This window comes from Anastrepha ludens, chromosome 2 (genome assembly GCF_028408465.1).
Source record: "Anastrepha ludens isolate Willacy chromosome 2, idAnaLude1.1, whole genome shotgun sequence".
Taxonomy (NCBI): domain Eukaryota; kingdom Metazoa; phylum Arthropoda; class Insecta; order Diptera; family Tephritidae; genus Anastrepha; species Anastrepha ludens.
In genome coordinates this window covers 109,781,616-109,804,212 of record NC_071498.1, presented here as the reverse complement: position 1 = coordinate 109,804,212, position 22,597 = coordinate 109,781,616, and the positions used below count along the sequence as shown (strand labels likewise).

The window sequence follows — 22,597 nt, the reverse complement described above, 5'->3', positions numbered from 1 at the left end:
CTCAATTATGCCTCAGCGTCATCGAAAATTTGGACCATCGGATGGAGGTGTGCCGCCGAGGCCGAGGTGGCCATTTGGCCGATATTCTGTGCCATACGTAATTGAGCTACACCAATATTATCATAATAAAGAGAAATGACAATAGTTTCCTAAAAAAATTGTATTTTATTCAAAATCAACACCGGCCCTTGAAACTTAGCTACCCTTTCTACAAAAATGAATGTTTGCCCGTATGTAATCGATGAACTCAAAAACTACTGGACCGATTATTATAAAAATTGGTATGGATATACATATGTATATTTCCACGGAGAAAGTTTGTAGAATATGCTCATTGATTTCAGAACAACGCATTGCGTTTGACAGAATTATGCGTGCAATCACAGAACAAAGCGGTGGACTGTTTTTCATAGATGCGCCCTGTGGTACAGGCAAGACTTTTCTTCTTTCACTAATTTTGGTAACCATACGATCACAAAATAATATTGCACTGGCTATTGCATCATCTGGAATTGCGGCAACTTTTTTGGATGGTGGCCGAACAACGCAGTAAGCATTGAAACTGCCGTTGAATTTGCAAAACACTGAGGCACCAACATGCACCATCAGCATAAACTCTGGAATGGGAAAAGTAGTCCAAACGTGTCAAATTATCAAATAGGACAAATGTAAAATATCTCACAAGAAAGCATTGGAAGCGCTTGACCGTACACTGCGAGATTTGAGAGGAAACAGACGGATCTTCGGTGGCGCACTCATTTTATTGTACCACGTTCAACACCCGCTGATGAACTTAATGCATGCCTTAAATCATCAGTTCTATGGCGTCGTTTATAGAAATTGACTTTGAAAACTAACATGCGTGTACAGCTACAACGGGATGCATCGGCTGGAAATTTTCCAAAACAATTATTGGATATTGGAAATGGGCGAATGGAAAGATCACAGAAAGCCTCGACGAATTGGTGCAAAAACTTTTCCCAAATATTGCACAAAACTACAAAAACCATACGTGTGCTATATTAGCGGCTAAAAACATCGATGTCAATACCATCAACTTCACCATTCAGCATGGAATACCCAGTGAAACGACAACATATAAGTCCATCGATACTGTGGAGAATCAAGACGAGGTTCTCAACTATCCAACTGAATTCTTGAATTAGCTTGATATGCCAGGCAAGCCGCCGTACGTTCTTACATTGAAAATTGGCGTACCCATCAATCTTCTTCGAAACATAAATCCATCACCACTTTGCAACGGAACCACACTCTCGGTCAAGAAAATGATGAACAATGTTATCGAGGCAACAATTTTGACTGGAAAATTCAAAGGTGAAGACGATAGCTTCGCAATGATTATTAACAAATCACGAGGACAATCGTTATAAATGTGTGAATTATATTTGTAGAATCCATGCTTCTCACATGGACAGCTCTATGCGGCTTGCTCACGTGTCGGAAAAGCTTCTGATTTATTCGTCTACACACCAGATGGAAAAACAAGAAATATTGTCCACAGCACTTCAATAAACATCGAATTGGAACTAAACTTTGTAATGTCACAATTTTTTCGAAATAAACAAAATCAATAAAATGGTTTAGAATGAATTGAATATTTGTGTACTGATTTTTCTTTAAAGTTATTTTTCTAAGCTAGTTTTATATAAAAATAATAAATAATATTGTGAATTCAGGTGTATATATTAGACGTAGAACTTATTCACATTGTTTTGCGTCGTCTACTGGTATACCTATGTAATGAACTTCAATATACATATACCAGTATTAAAAGAGAAGAAAATTTTTGAAATGGCGGAGGCAGTTCTTCCGGGACTTTAATTCATAGTTGGTGTGATAAGCACCGCAATTTTTATTGAAAGCAAATAAATGAAGACTTTTTAATGTTTGATATAACGTAGCCGCCTTTGAATATAAACAAAAACTTATCTTAATTTGTCAAATCGATAAAAAAAATGCTACTTCGCTCTGGGTGGAATGCATTTCAGAAGATTTGTACCACAACTTAGGCGACTCAGTGGAAAATTGGTTTGAAGAAAGACGCGAATGAATATACAAATACTATCCTCTGCGCTCTGCTGCAGCGCTATCTTCAAATAATCGTAACTTTTCTAATTATTGAAACATTTTTATCGGAAACATCTTCATTGATGATACAATAAAAAAAAATCCATAAAAAATAAACCAACGAAACGCATGGGCACCAGTGATGAAAATTGGCAAAAAGGACACGGATATTTAACTTTTGAATATAATCCACTTTCAGCTCGATACACTTTACCCCACGTTTTTACAATTTTTGGATGCTCCCTAAACAAAACGATTCCTTATTCTCGTTTGTTTTATTAACGACCTCGATCCTAATCACTTAGCACTGGGCCATTTCTTCATATTTCTCAAATTTGGAATCAATAAATTAAGGCAAGAGGGAATGCGAATAAATGTCGGATGAGAAATATTTTTTACCTTTGCGATTTCCGACTGTACATCGAGTTGACAGCAGCTAAGATGAGGGTACAATAGCTATTTTTAAGCCAGGATTTCTTCATATATGTACTAATTTTTATGTTTTATTAGACAACCAAATTTATCTGATTTTTGGGAAAAGGGGCGCCATAAACAGAGCGGCAGCAATGATAATTACAAGGTGACGCAAAATTAATCCCCCTATCGGAAGATTTATAACTTTTGCAAATGGCGTCGTACGTCAATCATATTTGGCACTCGAAAACTAGACAGCTGCAGTATGCAAACAGACAAGCAATGGAATGCGTAAATGTTAAAATAAAGATTTCGATCACTCAAATTGGCATAGTCAATTGTTCAGTTGAATTTGTGCGGTATGGTAACTTTGCTCTCAAATAACTATTTTCTTCCTGTGTATTATTTTATTTTCTTTCAATACTTACATTAATCTAACCTAACTTTTCTTTTTTGTTTATAAAAGTTGGCTATTTTTTCTCTCAGATGCCTCTCGTAGGACCTCCAAAATATGCCACAGAAATATGAGTCTCACTATTTAAGATTATTTGATACGAAACTTGCTTATTTTTTAGATGAGAGCGTACTTTAATCGCTCCTTTTTTGATATGCCAATCAAATTGCATAAGGGTGCCGATGAACAGCCGATCCGCAAAAGCTGAGCGCACCACTAGCTTCTAATGAAGAAAACACATTTCATATATCAAAAATTTGATCAAAAGACGTATTTTTTTGCATCATATTACATACATGCATAGATAGATTTATATATATATATATACATACATATACATATATATTAAATTTTACAGTTGTAACAGTGCCGAACATGGATGAAGGGAAACACTATAAGTTTACCTAAACAGGGTAAGATCGTTGAAGCAACAATTCTTGGTCGGACAAAACCGAGTTATTTTGTATTGTACGTACGTAGAACCACCAACAGTTTCGGGAATATTACAGTAACTTTTCTGCCGCCAACATGCAAAGCGATTGGCCGAATGATACTTAACTATGTAGCTCTAATTTGGGCGCTGGGTATTATTAGAATACAGTAGGCGGGATGTTTTCTGATGTCGCCCGAACACCATGTCCACAGTGAGATTTTTATATTCTCCGCCAAAGAGAGTAATTTTTATTTCCTGGGTTGCTACCGCAGTGACCACCGGTTGCGCTGTTACGATGAACGATGAACATTATCGTGACTTGATAATAAACCTTTTATGGTCTGGACTAGTCGACATGATCTTGGACCAATAGTGGTTTCGACAAAATGGTGCCGCTTGCCACACAGCGCATGCAACAATGACCCTATTGTAAATAAAGCTCAAATTTCCGCAGAGATCTAGCGATTTGACACCACTGGACTTTTTTATCCGGACTACGTAAAAAATATGGACTATGGTCTGAAGAATGAAATCAAACGCGTTACAAATATATACAGCCCGAACAATACCAAAAAGTTATGAAAAATTTTGATATGTGCATCCTGTGCTGTGAAAGGAGTTGTAGTATTGGGATTTAACGGATATTGTGCTTCCTTCATAATGCCGTGGACTAAAAAACGTGATGAAATAAAAAAAGTCATTTCGACATATGTTGTTATTTTATTTGTAAAACACAAATTACAAAAAATTGCGGTCTTATTGGACAGTCCTATATTTTAGTTTGTACAATATTTGTGTGAATTGGCGTTTAAACCCGTGTATGGTGTTTGGTCGAGCTCCTTCTCCTTTTCTCCAACTTGCGATGTGCGTCTTGATGATTTTCCACAAATGGAGGGACCAACCGCCTTACATCACCTCTGAATGGCAGATGGTTTTTTATGAGGGGATCATTTCCTGGCAGAAATATACTCGGCGGCTTACCATTGCCTGACGAGAGGTGACCGATATTAAAATAAAAACGTTTTCTATTATTTGGAGTTTCATGCCCACAGCGTGTTTCGAACTGCGGCACTACCGGAATGTAGTCATGTCCAACCCCTTCGACTACGGCGAATCATAAGTTACTTATAAATGCCAAATAGTTTTTCAATTTGGTCTTGAGTACAAATTTAGAGTGGGAGAAGTCTAGACCTATAGATTTTGCGAAAAAGTCGAACTCTGATAAAGTTTTGTTGGTAGAAAGATTACCATTAAACGCCATCGGCTGAGGTTTTTTCTCGGAGCATTGAACTGCAAACTCTCAAGCTGAGAAGGGCAGTCAACCCGGCCAGTGGCAATGCCAGTTATAAAATATACGACTAAGAGAATTCTTCTATTATTTAAAAACCCGATTTGTAGACTGATCAAATGGCAGTGAGAATCATACTATATGACGAAATAAGTGTGTGAAATTTAGAAAAGCGAAACGGAGAAAATTTTTCTGAACTCTTTCCGAACTTTTTATGCGAACAGCAAGGTATAATCTCCAAACAAACACAGCATGTTCTAATTTAGACGAATAAAGACCGTGAACAACTTCTTAAGTTTGTGTATTGGTCTGAGAAAGTAGAAGAGTTTCTCCATATAAATGTAGTTGAGCTAGTTATTGCATAATTAAAATGTATGCAAAGCAAAAGTGAGCCTAGTAACAACATAGGAACGCTAACTTCTTGACCCACTTGCTTGAGTCACGTTAGCTCGACAGTCGGTTCTTTCGTTACCGCAACGACCTCTATTTATATCCGCCCAAGGACTGATACTCCAGCAGCATTCTAAATATATATTTATGCTAAAATAACAACAACAACATAGTTTGAGTCAATTAACTAGCGGTTGCCAGCCACCCAGAAGAGCTCGCGTCTCCTACGGAGTCTGATGTAACTCAGGCGCAATTATGATTCGGATATAATAGCTGAATAAAACTCTTCCTTATCCAGAATAGATCACGACATATTTAATGCACGCCTACCCAAACCAACTCTTCCAATAGCCTTCTTTCCTTGATACCACTATGTCGAAACCGTAAGTTTACTGGACTTTCCGTTAGATCACATTGATGGCAACACTTAAGGCATCACCTTTGAGAGCAGCAATTAGTAAGACTGCTACAATGGGGAAACAACCTAACTTATTGCCTTGACCATACCAGTTCCACCAGCACTCAAAGTTTACAATAGAGAATTTGTTACTGTTTAATGTGCTTCATGTATATAGCATGTATTCATTTACAGGTTAGGCTAGGTTGAAGCGGCTGTCCACTATGGGGCACACTCAGGCTTATAGCCCATTGTGATGGGAACTTTTCCTTATCTCTCTTAAAACCAGTGCATTATATATTTTTCAAACATTTTAGAAGATCCCTGATTTCTACAGATTTCTAAATCATTAAAGAATTGTTTACCTAAAATGGTAGATCTACGTCTGGATAGAGCAGAACAATGGCACAGAAGGCGCGAGTAAGAAAATGAGTATATTTTAGTTTTGAAGTATGGTATTCATTATAAAGGGTGGTTAAATTCCAAGGGCCGATGTGGAATGTGAACCACACCTAAACGTCAGGTTTATTCTGCATTTCATTTGACATTTTTCAATTTCAGACTAACTCAATTTGAACCATGGAAAGATACACAATCGAGCAACGCGTTAAAGTTATTCAGGCTTATTATGAAAACGGGCGATAAAATCAAAATGCATATCGCGCACTTCATCTGTTTGGTGCGGTTTATGGGCCGGCGTCATCGTTGAGCCGTATTTTTTACAAAATGAGGCCGGTCAGGCAGTTACTGTGAATAGTGTTCGCTATCGTGAGATGATGACGAACTTTTTTTAGCCCGAATTGAAAGATATGGATGTGGACGATATGTGGTTTCAACAGGACGGTGCCACTTATCACACAGCTAACGAAACAATGCCTCTTTTGCGCGAACAATTTGATGGTCGAATAATCTCACGTCGCGGCGATGTCAATTGGCCGCCAAGATCATGTGATTTGACACCGTTGGACTTCTTTCTTTGGGGTTATTTGGAAGAAAAGGTGTACGTCGATAAGCCAGCAACAATTCTAGAGCTAAAGGATGAGATAATTCGGCACATTAACGGCATAGAACCTCAATTATGCCTCAGCGTCATCGAAAATTTGGACCATCGGATGGAGGTGTGCCGCCGAGGCCGCGGTGGCTATTTGGCCGATATTTTGCTCCGTACGTAATTGAGCCATACCAATATTATCATAATAAAGAGAAATGACAATAATTTCTTAAAAAAATTTTATTTTATTCAAAATCAACACCGGCCTTTGAAACTTAACCACCCTTTACAAATAATTTTCGAAAAATTGCACTTACCTGTGACTGTAATAAATTGTGGTGTACCGTCGTCATCGTCCGTCGGTTGCGTTTGCACCAGTGTCACTTGGCCGTTGGCAACTTGTTGTGCCAGGTCCACGTTTTCCTTAATTGCACTTAAATCTGACATATCGCCATGCACCTCACTACCCGTCGAGTCAGATGCATCCATGGGTACCACAACGCTAATAAGGGCAACACCTTCATTTTGATCGTGAGTCACCAGTTTCTTTTGCTGTTGCACACCCAAAATGGTAACATAAATTAATCAAAATAAAATTCACATACACACATGCACGCACACATGTGTGTGAAAAGTTTAAAACTTCTTACCTGTGTCATGACATCATCCATATTGGTTGCAGCCACAACGTCCACCGCCGCATCGATATATTCAAAGTGGTCACCATGTGAAGAGGAAGAGCAAGCATTTGTGGTTTCAATAGAAATATCCTCATGCTTGATATCACGTGTGGCCAATACATTCACCGTTGCAACACTGGCATCATCGATATTAGTGACGTTTGCAGATGTGGGTGTAGTGGCGTCGGCTGAAGTTGGGTCCACTGCCGCGGCGGTTGATAGTATAAAATTTCTCAGAGTTGCAAGTCGTGTTGTCATAATATCTCTCAGATTCGATGTTTGTGTTTAGTTAATTATTGTATTATTTATTTAATTTTATGTATCATATATTGTAGTTTGTGTATAGTAGTATATAATTTATATGTATGTAAGTGTATATAAATTATTTGATGTGCTATTTTCGAGCTCTATTTTGGTATTTATACTTAAATACTCTTGACTAGATCTTAGTTTACAAATGAAGGCAACTGTTTATTCAAATTATTTGGTAGTTTCTCTTTGATGATTACATCTGCAATATAAAAATAGAAAGCATATAAAATGAGAAGAATGTAAATAAATATTATACCTGTATATAATATATAATAAATTCAATTTTGCGCGTTTCGCTTTCAAAATACAGCCTCATACACTTTGTGTATATTGACAAACATTTTATGCGCCTTAAATCGTGCACTTCAATCGCATAAGCGCGTACATGGATGTATTTGTGTATGTACGCATGTATGTATGTGTCACTGTGACTGAATTTATATTTATGCGGTTGTGTACGTGCTGACGGAAGTGCGGGTGTTGCTAATGATGACTCCGAATTGCTGATTTACCTGGGGTGTTGCTATGAAATTAAACTTCTGCAGGTATTTTTTCTCTACCTTTTGACATTCATCTTTGCTTTATGTTCGACTCCCACCCATCTATGAATTTTTTCCGGCAGGAAGCTCAACGTTTCCATGACACCTGACACTGTCGCTAGGGACGCCAATGAGCGTCGCGTTGTTTTTACTGCCCTCGAATCTGCGTAACTCGGCACATCAAATGCGAAATTCCACATTTTCCACTTTAATTGAAATACTTTCCAACAAATGAGTACAATAGTACCGTACATTTTGTGATTTGGTATGTAATTGCTTTTTTATTGTTGTAATAAGACATCGAGTGGGCGAAATCAAAGAAAGCAACAAAAATCACCAATTTATTTGGATTTTATTGGGGCATCAAAAATAGAATAGGCATACAAGCTTTTGCAAATTCTCAAAAAAAAAAAAAAAACAACAAAAAAACAAAAAACGAACACGAAGCAAGAGGATCGCTCGTTTGCGTAGAAGGTCATAATTTAAAAAAATCCGAATAGTTGATTTGGGGATTTGAAAAATGGTGTCAAAGTTTCCAATTTACTACGGCTCTCTCAGAAAAAGTAAAGAAACATTTCATCTAAGCATAGTATTAATTTTACGTTTCACGAGAAATTACTGCCAAAATCCAACCAAAGGAATTTTAAAGTGAAATATGCGTGAAATTTCATATGTATCTCACAGCAAAGTACTCAGTTCACATGATGCCAGCAACATTTTTTCATACCTATTTAAAATACACATGCCATTTAAAATTCAGCGAAGTGAAGTGCCTTGAATACTCGGAAAATAGCAAAGAGTGTAAGAAAATCGTCTTAAACTTTTTTGGTCAATATATGTATATGTGAATTTTTTATTTAAAAACACTTTTCTTATCAAAATTTGCTAGCTACATTTCTCGTTAAGCCAGGTGCATTTTGCTGGCGAAATTTTACGGCTTCGAGGTTAGTACTAGCATTAACGAGATACTGTCAACAGATATCGCCATGCATTTTTTACATAGCCTAGAAGAAGAACTGGTGGTAGCTTTTAAATAGTTATCTAATACATTTTGCTTTTGGATTATGGCTAGAGATGTCATTGAACATTGAAAAATACATACAAAACAAAAAATATCTCTCTGCTTCACATTTCTTACATAAAGCAAGGCGAGATTATAGCCAAATTGAAAGGGTGTGATGCGTGTTAAACCCAGGAAATTTCGGGGTTATTTGCCAACAGTCCTGAAATTTTCGGGATTCCTAATTTCTTACGTGGCATATGAAATGGGGAAAAAACAATCCCTTTAGCAAAAAAGCAACAATGAAAAGCATTTTGCATTTACAACACTTTTGTGGCAGATATAAGTTGAGCTTTTTTATGTTCGGTGTTGAACTTTTTAAATTAATGCAATATTAATATTTGTGCTGTATTAAATAATATTAAAAAAATATGAGTGGACGGCCATTTACTTCAAGTGCATATGCATATAACTAACAAAATTAAATTTCAACTTTCTCATTTTAATTCGAAATCTTATTACACAGCTTATTTCTCCAGCTCAAAACGGAGTTGGTAGACTTTTCATTCGTTTCATCAGATATGTACACGATTTGTTATTAGCAAATGCGTTAAAGTTTAAAATTGGCTTTTGTTTTTTTAGTAATAGGTAAAAGTATTTAATTCTTTCTTATTATTTATTACACTAGGGGGCGTAAATCCAAATCATTTATAATTTTTGCAATTGGCGTCGTACGTCAATCACATTCGACACTTTTGCACCAGACTGCTGCAGTATACAGCTGGTTTGAAAACAAATACTGAAGTCGGTGCGTGGATCTATGATCTAAATATGAAAATCTCTGAACTAATGGGCAAAGGGCTTATTTCAGGCTGAAATTCAAGCGATTTCAATTTTTGGACAGTCAAGCTGCATTAAAAGCACATTCTGCGGAATCGATTAACAAAACTAACACTTTAAAAGGCTCTCATCATGTCCGCCCTAACGTATGGCGTAGAAACTTCGACGATGACAATTTCTGATGAGGTGTCTCTTGGAGTGTTTGAGAGAAAGATTCTGCAGCTTTGCACGTTGGCGACGCCGAGTATCGTAGGCGACGGAACAATGAGCTGTATGAACTTTACGACGACATATACATAGCGCAGCGAATAAAGATGCAGCGGCTAAGTCGGTCGGGTCATGTCGCGTAAGCGGTTATCGCGCCAGTCAGGAAGACGAAGAAAACATGTAGTAGGAAGTGTGTCGGCCATTGGACACACTACAGATACTAAATTATTAGTATTATACAAAGAGACAATAAATGAAGCGCGTAAAGGTCAAATAAAGTTTTCGATCACTCAAAATAAATATTTTTTATTTAGTAATAAACTTACCCAAAAGCAACATTGAATGATTAATTATGCGTCATCTTGTATAGTAAGGGATATTTTTTGCAAAATGAGTATGTATATTATAAAAATAAAACGAATAAACCAAAAAAATATGTATACATCCATGCTTATGAAGTTATTCCCGCAAACGAGTAATAGGCTATTCAAGTCAAGTATATTTCCAAGGAAAGAAAATTGTTAAAATTGCGTTTTAATTATTAATACTTGACCTAGAAACAATATTCGAAGATTTAACATTTTAATAAATTTTCATAAAAACCAAGCAACCAGCTTATATTCTATGAAGATACATATTACTTTGATATATGAAAGCTTTAAGATGTAGATAAATAGATGAACTTGATAGACGAAAGTAGATAAACGGCCTAATAATTTTTCGAAACACCAGCTATTAAATCACCCGTTGCCTTTTAGAAGAATGGTGTTTGGTATTTACAAGTAACAATTTTGTATTTAAATTCATTGTGTGCATAGGTGAAATGAAATGGTTGAAGTGCCAGCCTGGCAATTCTCAAGTTTCTCTTAAGCGCCGTTTTTTTATTTTTTTATTTTTTTATGCGTGTTTAGCATTCTTTTGCCGGGCTCGAAACTCATTGCGGATGTTTGAAACGAATTTATCCTAATAACAGTTATCCCTCAGTAGGTAATGGCAAACCCCTCAGTGTATTTTTGGTATCAAAAAGCTTCTCAAAAAAATCGTCTACCATTCGGAATCGGTATAAAACTGCAGATGACTCCAATTGTAGGACAATATCACGGCATATATCACAGGAGAAGAAGCCTTGCAGGCGAAGAAGCTGGGCCAAATGTTTAACAAGTGATCGACAATTATTCATATATAAATATTTTTATAATCTGGCAGTGTCGAAAAGACAATTCGAGATTTTCTTCTTTATCATATTGAAAAGTTTACGTAGGAGTTCCGAACGTTTTCAGAAATCAGTACTAAAATTCCGAGTCTAATTTTCAATCTTATTTGTAATAATCACCAGACCAGCCCTGCACTGACGCATAAACGAAAAATAATCCTCGGCAGCTATCTCATAATGGACGAAAAGAGGATTAAAAAATATTCTCTACAACATTGAAAGGGGTACAACATTATATACTAAGGTTCAAGTGCTTTATTCACAACAATAATAATAATAATCATACTACCGGAGAGGCTGGACTATGTGTGCTACAGTGGATAAATTCGAGTAAAAATATTCACTATTCCTGTGCCAATATATAATCTAGTGGTTGAAGTACAGCAAATACTGCAGCCACAAGAGCTTCAACCCAAAATGAGAGAAACCAGTAGATTCCACGCCATGCAGCTCTCAATGTCGGGAATTTTTCTTACAGGTCTTGGCCCACATTTTTACAAGATCAAAGTAACTTAAGAATGGAAGCACCTAAATTCTACTTTTGCTCTAGATCCTTGTTGAAAACCCCTATACTTACATCTCATTTAACACAAATGCCATTGCTGCGTTTTGGAACAATAATAAAGGGTGATCAGATTGGAGGTACTTTTTCCATTAAGGTATTTTTGACAGATCACGCGTGACTACTGTCAAATTAAATACATAATTTTTGTTAGTATTCATTGACATTTCATTATGGAAAAAGTTACGTCTCAACAACGTTTACAAATCGTACAATTTTGGCTTAATGGCTACGCCAATTAACAAAATTGGTGCGGCCTATGGGCTGGATGATATTTCTTCAAAGACGAGGCTAATAAACGAATTTTTGATGCCGGAAATTTCCGGAAGCCCGTGATCTCTACAACATTTGGTTCCAATAAGATGGCGCTACTTGCCATAGAGATCGTGAAGCAATGGATTTACTGCGTCGCCGTTTATCTTTCGTCTCGGACCAGTGGATCTGGCAGCCTCAGAATGCGCTGATAAGGGGGCGTCCATAAATTACGTGAGATGTTTAAGGGGGGGAGGGGGTCGAGTCAATTCTCATCTAATCTTACGTTGGAGAGAGGGGGGGGGGTCTCGGCAAATATCACGCAATTTTTTTTCTGATTGAAACAAAAAAAAATTATACTATTTTGGTCCATTATCCCGATTGTACATGCTTAAGATTTAATCTCAAGCGTAATCGTAGTATGATTAAGATCATTCACTAATTCGTTCGAAAGAAAATAATTTCATTCATTCTTCGACGTTATACATTACTACTGTCAAACCACCATATTTGTTTTATACCAAATAGCACAATTTAATCTGAATTTGCGGTACAGTGTAGCCCGTCGGTTGTTTTCGCGCCACTATGAGCCGAACGCCCTATCACTCAGGTTGACGTTTGACAATTCCGGACTTTAAAGAACATGACGGAAAATCATTTGCTCCATTTCTAATACGAGTACCGATTCAACCGCTGAATGCCTTCATCAGCACGCCTATTGATCTCTATTGCCCAAGTATACGTGATGATTTAGAGAAAATATGCTGCAGTACATGCGGTATTTACTTCGCATCTATCACAAGAGCTGCAGAGCACAGGAGAGCAGCTCACATTGCACCAGCTGAGCAAGCGCGTATGTTCCGCAAAGTGCGACCCTCACGGATTGTCACAAGACGTGCTAATGAGTTACTGTGCGCAAGCGTCAACGGCTTAGAGTGGCTAGATTAGAACGAAGTTGAAGAAGCACATGAATTTACTGAAAATCATATGGACATGTTGGTTCCAATAGTCTCTCTTGAAACCGCGCATGATGGATTAGAGTAGATATGGACTGAATTAGAGTAGATATTCTTTTTTTAAACACAGTAGTTACGATTTAAGTCTTCTATTGTCAAATTTTTATTACACTTATAACTCTCAGCAATATTGATTACTAGTCTTAACTAGTCGTAAATAAAAGCACGAAGCAAATTTTTTTTCTTTTTACAATAACAATCCAACGCGTTTACATAAGAAACCCACATTTTGAAAAATCTTACGTGAGATTGGGGGATGGGGGAGGGGGTTGAATAAAATCTCACAACATCTCACCAGGGGGGGAGGGAGGTTCAGAAAATTGAAAAAAACACCTCACGTAATTTATGGACGCCCCCTAAGCAGTTTTTTTCGAGATATCTATTGTTGCATGTTGCAGACCACAATTAAACCATCATGGACCATGATTTTTAATAAAATGTATGGTATTATAGTATTGCTGGTCTCAACGGCCTTCCATCAAACTGAGGCTAACGAAAAAAAACAACAAGCTACATATTTTCGTTTTTTTAATTTATAAATTTTTTTAAGTTGGGGCCTTTTTGGGGGTCAATTGAAAAAATTGAGACGGTATTTTCTGTTTACATAAAGCATTGGGTATCACTTTTAGGACATTTGTGAAGGGAAATTAAAGGAGGAGATTATATAATATTGATCTGTAAAGCTTTAACACCAAATTTACAGCAAAAAGCATTTTTCTCTTGGGAATACAATGATCATTTTGAAAACGTTGGCAGCACTGGTATATATGAAAAAATTAGTAAGCGATTCCATGGTTGTCATGGTTGATTTTTTAGGCTTGCGTACAATAAGAAGCAAACTGGAAAAAATTTTGAAAACAAATTATAATTTTCGGATTTATTCAATGGTGAAAATTTTGGTATTGAAAGTGAAATATAATATCTTTGGTCTTTTTTAAGTTTTCATAAATTTTTAGCATAAAATTACTTTAAACAAATTTTGTTTTTGTGATGAAAATTTACATTTTCGTTCAACATGTTTGAGAGACCTTTTTTGCAATATGTGAAAAACACCCTCTCTAAGATTTGCTATAATTTTTTTCACTAATGGTTCAGACTATGCTCAGTAATCTCCGAAAGCCTTAAATTGTGACTTCCATAACTTTTTAAATTGAATTCATATACGTACAGCGAACCAGTGGAAATTACTGTAATTACTAATGTACTCAGCGACACTTCGATCGACTTGCAAATGGACGTAATATATGAGGTGTGATAGCGCTTCGCTAGAATTGTATTTTGCATTGAGTCCAAGCTCATATATCTATATTTTGTATACTTTCATAGATTTATAGTAATTTTCCAAATCCTTGGACCCAATAAAATTTCTAAGTCCTTTTAAAAACAGTCTTACGTGCTGATAAGAAACTAAAAACGGATATCAATAACCACTGAGATCTAGTATCGGACACATACCGATTTTCTTACGTGATACAAATGTAATTTGCTGTAATTATAAAATATAATTTATTTCTGAACTTTATCCTATTATGCAAAATAAAGGACCTTTGCAAAAACGTGCCTAGATGTTGTTTTAAAATAAACATTTAGATTCTTAAAGGTTTCACTATGTTTACTCAAAATTTGAGCACGTCTACAGATGGAATCCACCGAAAAGTCGATTCATGAATGCCTAACTGTTGGGAACGTCGAGATATCGATGTTGATGGTTGGTCGGCATTACTTTGCGCATCAGCAACAATATTCTCAACAGAACGTATAGCTTTTGGCCTGCAAGTCCACTCCTTTTCCTATGCCCGACACAACCAGTATCTTTAACTATCTTTTCACTAACTCTTGAAATGTCAACTCATTCGGACGATTACTTCAACCAAAAAAAAAATAGGAATTTTGCGATATTTTGTTCTTAAGGATCGACCATTTTCATAATAAGTGTAAAATTGTACATCTTTCTACGTAACAAATGTCAAAGATGCTATAAGAAAAAGGTATCTTCTAGGAATTATTCACTACTGACATCTGGATATCTCTTTCGTAGAATCGAGTTTTACAATCTATCAGTGGTCCAGAGCGACTTTGACGTTACTGGAAGGCAAATCTGGGCCATGCCGAATAAGTGGTTTTACAATTGGTAGCCATTGAATGACGCAATAATTAGAAGAAAAAAGATTTCGAAAAATATTATAATATTATTTTTTGTTAATAATATTTATTATAATATATATATTCACATTTCAACAATTAAGGTATATTTGCAATTGAGTCCATGTGATTTTCTACTTACTCATTCACTTTATAATAATTAAATTGAATGTGTGTATTTACAACGGATTTGTAGTTCGTTTTGCTTATTTTTATTTTTTGTTCTTATTTAATTGACTTCACTTGTATTTTGCACATAGTTTAAGATATTTATAATATTTATATTTTTTTCACATTATAAAAAAAATTTATTTATTCGTTCTGCGCTGAAAATATTTGTGCGCCCAACACTCGCCAAAACAATCGCGCACTAATACACCGAAAGTGATATGAATGTGGGTGGTTGTCTTAGATAACGGAAGGATAGTTGACTAATCACTTCCCTCGCTTGCTTTCTTGTGATTTGTTTACTGTAGTTTGTTTATAAACAGTAAACGAGTAGAATGTAAGTGAAATAGAAACAACAATAACAATAGCACAGTTTTAGTGATACGATGTCACCCTTTTTTGTTGTTTGAAAACTTAGTTTTTTAAGGTGTTGACGTTGGCGTTGGCGGAAGGAAATGCAGTGCACTGTATAAATCTAATGCAACTATCAAATTCAACTGACAAAGTGTTTGCGCTAGCAGCGGAAAACTTGTTTACACTCACACCTCAAAATATATTGTATATTAGTATATATTTGTATTAGGTGACTTCGAAGTCTGTATAGTTTACAAACTCACACTGCTACTACATACTTTTCGATGTGTACTGTGTAGTATGAATGAGTAGGCACGCGATTGTCATACACCACCACCCAGCCACTTTTGCCAAGCAATGTTCGTTCCCGATCGTAGTCCTATAACGGACACTTGGCTTTGGACTATTACTCAACACACATACACACTTTTTTCAAATCCTGACTGGTGTGGGTGGGATACCGCAAACGGTAGACGGCGTAAACGAAGCGCATAATAAAATCGTATGGCGAAAATTGGAATTATTGATCAAATAAACCCCTGAAACGATGATGCCAGCTAGCAGCAAATCAAACAGACAAATGAACAAATTGAGAACACACTTTTATCTGCATATGTAAACACATATGCATATTGAATATATATATATATATATATACAAAACTAAATACATACGTACATACACACATATGCACGCCTATGAGTGGCACACAATTTTTGAAGAATGAATTTGACAGTAAGTCCAATTAGTTGAAAAATAAAAAATACCACAGTCACAGCGGTAATGAATAATGAAAAACGTTGACGCGAAGTTTGAGAATTTCGTATAGGCAGTGAAAGGTAGTGTTTAATAATGGCGGAGTACGATTGGCTTTCGTTTCGTTAGAGAGAATATATGCAACTGATGCATTTTGAATAAAAATTTCTAAAGTAGAATTGCATTTGCCTCCTGCATAAACTTATTCACACGCATACATCAACATACACATATGCGCACACGAAACTGCTCTTACATACGTACATATATTCATAAGGATTTTCAGTACAAGTGCATACAGGCGTGGTTGATTATTAGTCGCTTACAGGCAGGCATACAAACGTACATACATACTTTAATATGCGCCCACGAATGTATACGGTGTATTATCGGCAGGCAATTGCGCCATTTCACTTAAACATACATACATACATATTCACATGCATATATAAACCAACATATTCATGGCAATACCCAGTAGCAGCTGCAATTGTAATAGCTACTGCAGATATTGCAGTTGCATTCGAGCCAACTTGCTCGCTCGGTAAGCCACTGCAAGTAGGTGGTTTACTATCGTTACGACAAGTTACCAATTCTCTAACGTTTCTGTGTATACATACATATGTATGCATGCGACTGTGTGTGTTAGTGTTGCTCTAGTGCTGCAATGCTAAATTGGTAAGGTTTTTCCGTTACTGTTGTTGGCAAATAGGGGTAAGAACGAAAGACTAAATACAAATTGAGGAAAACCCTTACCAGCAAAAAAACAAAAAAAAAACAACCCAAAAAGAACCCCAAAAATATGAAACATAACAACAACAAGAAGAGGACGTTTAGTAAGATACCGCGCGATATTAAGAACCTCGAAATGTAGGTATGTAACGGAAAATTATAAACACTTTAACAACTTTCACAATGATTGTTCCTTTTGAAATATACAATTTTACGTGGGTTGCTATTTATATTTTTGGCCTAACAATGGATAAAAGAACATAGGTGGTTGACAACAGCTTTATTGGTTTTCCAAATGCCATGATGAACAATACACTTTTGCATTCCTTTGAATAAATTTTCGACAGGATTTGTCCAGTCGCGTATTTTAAATTGTGTGGGGTCCAACGTGCTCCGGCACGGTATTGGCCTGAACAACCGCGTGTTAGATCTGCCTTTTCCAAACTGGATAAAGAAGCAAAGCGAATGGGTATGGTGAAGGACAAAACGAAATACTTCCTGTCATCAAACAAACAGTATCGACACCCACGTCACTGTTTACAGTTATCCTCTCGAGGTTTTAAGATACTGCTGGTAGCAGGGGAAGAGGAATGTTTCCTCTTTGGAAAGGAGAAGGACTTGACTTTACCTGGCGCCGTTTAGCACAAGAAACGCCTGACGCACTTTGTTAAACTCGACCAAAACGCTTAAGCGGTTATTGCGTTAATCACGAAGAAGAAGACGGAAGGAAATATGCAAAAAGTAGAAAAAATATTACTGGACGATGAAAGAAGAAGTGCAGCATAAAAGAGAATAAAATGAACAGATTTTATATGAACGTTTGATAAAAAAATTAATGCAATGGGTACCGAGAACGTTCGCACAACTCGACAAGCACCCACGATTATAGAGTTGTACAAATTTTTGGAGTTCCGTCAGCGTAGTTTTGATGAAATTTACATTCGTCATTAAGATCCGGAGTCCAAGTAGGAGTCGACGAAGTGGGTAAAATGGAAACAAAGGTCACCAAAGAAATTCGAAGTCGAAATTCATGATTACCAATTGCTGGAGCAGCAAGATAATTTTATTAATTATGATTTTACTAATTTGTACTTGGCAAGAAGACGCGTTGATTTTTGTTTCTACAAGGCAATGCGAGAGTTGCGAGGGAAGCCTTAAAAGATACGGAATTTACATGAATCGACCACCTACCCTGTAGACCCGAACCGACTGTTCATGACTTCGGACGATAGTAAGTTGAGAAATGCCGTCGAAAGCCATTGTGAAAATAAATCTAAATTTTCCCTCAGTGGCTTAAAAACATTATATTCACGATGTGAAACGTGTATTTCACTACTTTTAGCTTGCAAAAAGCTCCATTAAGAAGAGGCAAGTGGGTTGGAAAACGTATGAAACGTTGATTCACAGTTATTGCTGATTAGCGTTTGCTTTATGTGACAGTGTGTTGACGAATCCGTCTTGGCGCCACGATCCAACAAGGCTCGCGACCATCAGCGATTAAGTGATCGTTACTATGAGAGGTGGTTCTACATAGGTACGTTCCGTTCACATGGAATGTTTTATGCAACAACTATCTAAGCGCCAAGAAACCGCACTGCTAAGAATCCTCGTAGACGAGTACCTCATCCAGCAGATTCATAAGAATATGACAGAAAATCCAAAAGCTGTCTAAATCATTAGCTATCTGCCACCGAGATTGCGTTTATGGGGAGTTTTGCGCGGTTGCCGAACATTGCGCAAGTACTGATGAGATCCATCACACCATCCAAATTAGATTTTTTTTTGGAGAGAAAAAAATATGTTTTTTAACTTGTTGGTTCAACATTAAATAATTGTCCATAGACAAATAACGCATCATATTATTAAATATGATAAATAAATTATTTCATAAATAAAATAGCCTATGGCACAATTTTTGATTTATATATACATCTATTAATGCAACTTTGTCATACTGCGTATTATAACCCCTTTCTGCGTTCCCTGAGTATCAGTGTTGACTTAAGCCCGATGTAGAGAAGGGAGTATACTCATGGCAGACTCTTTATTGACTAAACTAACTTCGCGTTAGGATTTGAAGTCTATGGCGAAGAATTGCCCTTTGAGAAACATGCCTTGGTATTCCAAGTCCAGATGTATACAGTTTTTGAGAGAGAATTAGTAGAGGGGCTGAAGTTACGTTGTAGTGACAACAGAGCGAGCACCTCGGTTAAACACACAATCAATGATGTATGCGCCAATTATATCAAATCGGATATTAATCGGACCACAAATGCGACTTTTAATAGTTATTTATTTTTCAAAAAACATGCATTTCTAGTTTATATAAATTCCAAATATGAACTAAATAGGATCATACGTACGATCTCTAAAAATATCTCGACCACTGCGCTACCCATCGGGTTCAAACAAACTCGTAAACCTTTCATCGAAATATAATCACAATGGGATGAAAGGTTTAGGAGTTTATAAATTACAAATAAAGACTCTTTCATAATCATACTTATAAAAGAAGATTGAAGTCAATACAAAAATTTAAGGTTTTTGTTTTTTAACCAGACTGAGTATTACATTGCCTTGTTGCAAGATTCTTCGGTAAGCCAATTTTACACACAGCAACATATAATTATACGTACTTTCCTGTGTTAAATATGCCGAAGGATTCTCAAAAAGAAAAAAAAAAAAAACCAACTGCCCAAATACCAACCTTACCTCCACCTCCTAGAAATTCTCTTCGGATGGAATCTCTCATTCTGCAAATGACGTCTTGAGCAGCGGAACAACTTTTATAGCACATGCCACAGAACAGCTTTTGAAGGTGCCCATGGGATTTTTTCTTACCAGAAAATGTTGCAAATTCATGGTTGATTTCACGGTTTGAAGCAAATCTATATTCTTTCACAAAATGCGAATTCGATGTTCATCCTGTTCTATAATTTTTGGTTGTTGTTGGTGGATTTTTAATGTTTGAGAGAGGTAGGGAAAGATCAACCGAATTCCGACTTTGGTTTATGCCATGTTTGGCCACAAAGTTCAGTTTGCTTTCGAATCATTGCCATTTCGGTTCGGCTTAGCAAAACAAAAAAATACAACTTTGACTCAATATTTTTTTAAATTTTTTGTTGTTGTAAAATTTTATAAATTTGATGCAAACAAATACCTTATGACAAGAGTCTTATAAGCAACTTCTTAAAAGTAAACTTAGCGTAAGAAAAATCACAGCCTAATATGCACAGAAGAATATGCATTCAATTGAGGTAGCGTCCTCCTAAGAGGAGCATTCATACCATAAACAGTTTTCGTAATATTCACAACAAACAATTCATTACAACGGAGAATGCGTGAGGCCACATTACAATTAACTTTATTGAGTTGTAACGGACAATATATTGAGAATGCACAAATATCAAAGACAAAATACATCGACAACAGAACATTGTAGACTCTAAGGAGATGAGATTTATTAATAAGAAATGAGATCGATAGGGTCGATCAACGAATTTCATCGAGGGCGAACCAAAGCGCACAAATGCTCTCTATACAGACTCTAATCTTTTAGTATAGGCTGCATGAAATGGTCTCCAAATGACTATCGCGTATTCTAACCTGGACCGAACTAAAGACGAGTACAATAGTTTGAGAGTATAGGGATCAGAAAACGAAGAACAATTTCGACGAATAAAAACTAACATTGCAAACGATTTAGAAGTTGAGTTTGGAGTCAAAAGGTATTTTAATTCACTAAATTTACCCAAAAGCCGTTACGTGCCAAAAAGTGCCGATGTCAATTGATTTTCGACCCATGTCTCACAATTTTTGGCAAATTTTTTGCTGATTTTGATCAAAAATTCAATTGCTTCACTAAATTTAAAAATCACAATTGGCTGGATGTAAATTTGACATAAGTTCATGGGTTGCTGAACCTTTTTCGAGGAACATGAGGGAACAAAGGAACATAATTAAATACCTATTAAAACAAAAAGAAATTTCAATGACTATAAAAATTTTCATACATTAAATTTAATATTTTTGGCTTCAAATGGTGTTAAACTATTGCGCAAGACTGTGTGGATTTGGGCGTTTTGAAAAATTTGGCAAAAAAGGAACGCGTACATATAAACATATGTACGTATGTATATCCCTACAAATATTATGCATATACACACATACATACCTATATAGTACACACACGCCTATGTGATGCTTATTACTATTGACAGCAGTCATTCTGGTGTACGTTGAAGCCTTGTCTAAAAATTCGAATCAACGAAGCGCGAAGTATGTAGCGGGGAACGGAATAGAATGTGACCGGTGTTAGTACACACCAACAGCCTCAAACTCATAGCGAGGTAGCGTTTTTACACCTGGCATAACACCGGTAACGCACCCCCTCCACAACGCTGCATGGCTAACTTCAATCGTAATGGCGGTATGGTGGCGCATGGTGTTCGATGGTGCATGCCGCACGGCACACGCACCTTTAATGGACTCAAATAAGGGATCGTAGTGGTAGTACGAGTTTAATATTTTTTACCAACTTTTCTCAAAGTGTTAGATATTCACTGAGAAATACGTTCATTCGACTCGTTTGTATGTATGTATGTTGCAGTACATATACATACAACAAATGCACATATTTTCATAAGCACTTGTATAGTCGCACACCGCTCAGTGGCCACACAAAGTGAAACTTTACTAATTAAGAAAACTTTGAAATTAAGCTGCTCAACATCACTGCGTTTTAGATTTTTTTAAATTAATTTGATCTTTAGCGTAAGTGACTAAAAACCTTTGAGTTTGTTGATTTCATTTGATTATTGTCGGATAATAGAGAAGTTGTAATTACATTTGGCTACAAAGCAAAGAGCTTATCAAATATTTTATCTAATGTCTCAGCACACAAACAAATAGGAGAGGGAACGGGCCCGCTTTTTCTACATTCCTACGGCGCTTAAAAAATCTATAATTTACGAATTAACAAGACTGAGATTATAGATGTACATCTATAAATGTGTTTTTTTCTTACTTTTCTGAATATTCAAACACTTCACCTTAAAGCTCATCAATGTTTTTCATCAGAAAATAAATTGCTTCAAGGGTAAAGAAAACAAACAACAACAAAAAAAAAAAAAAAAAAAAAAAAAACAATTAAAAAATAAAAAAATACAGGAAGCGCGTATCTAAAGTGACATTTGTTTTCACAATGAATTTTTTAACAAAAGTAATATAGTTTTGCCAAAGTTTTCTAATTTAAAAATTCTAAAATAAGGACATCATTTTTTAACATAAATTCAATGGTTCAAACAAACATTTTTCGAAGTGAAATCGAAATACATAAATGAATGATGCTGAAATATTCGCTTTATCTT

General features: G+C 36.1%; 1 protein-coding gene across 1 annotated transcript in view; it reads right to left on the bottom strand.

The window, feature by feature from the left end:
* Positions 1 to 22,597, bottom strand: part of LOC128855070 (DNA-binding protein RFX2) — a 75,789-nt gene that overhangs the window by 39,177 nt on the left and 14,015 nt on the right. Inside the window, exons 3-4 of the mRNA XM_054089670.1 lie at positions 7,106 to 7,646; positions 6,773 to 7,007 (exon numbers count right to left, since the gene is read on the bottom strand). Coding sequence (XP_053945645.1) covers positions 6,773 to 7,007; positions 7,106 to 7,393 — 523 coding nt within the window. The 5' untranslated portion in view covers positions 7,394 to 7,646. The remainder of the gene's footprint in view (positions 1 to 6,772; positions 7,008 to 7,105; positions 7,647 to 22,597) is intronic.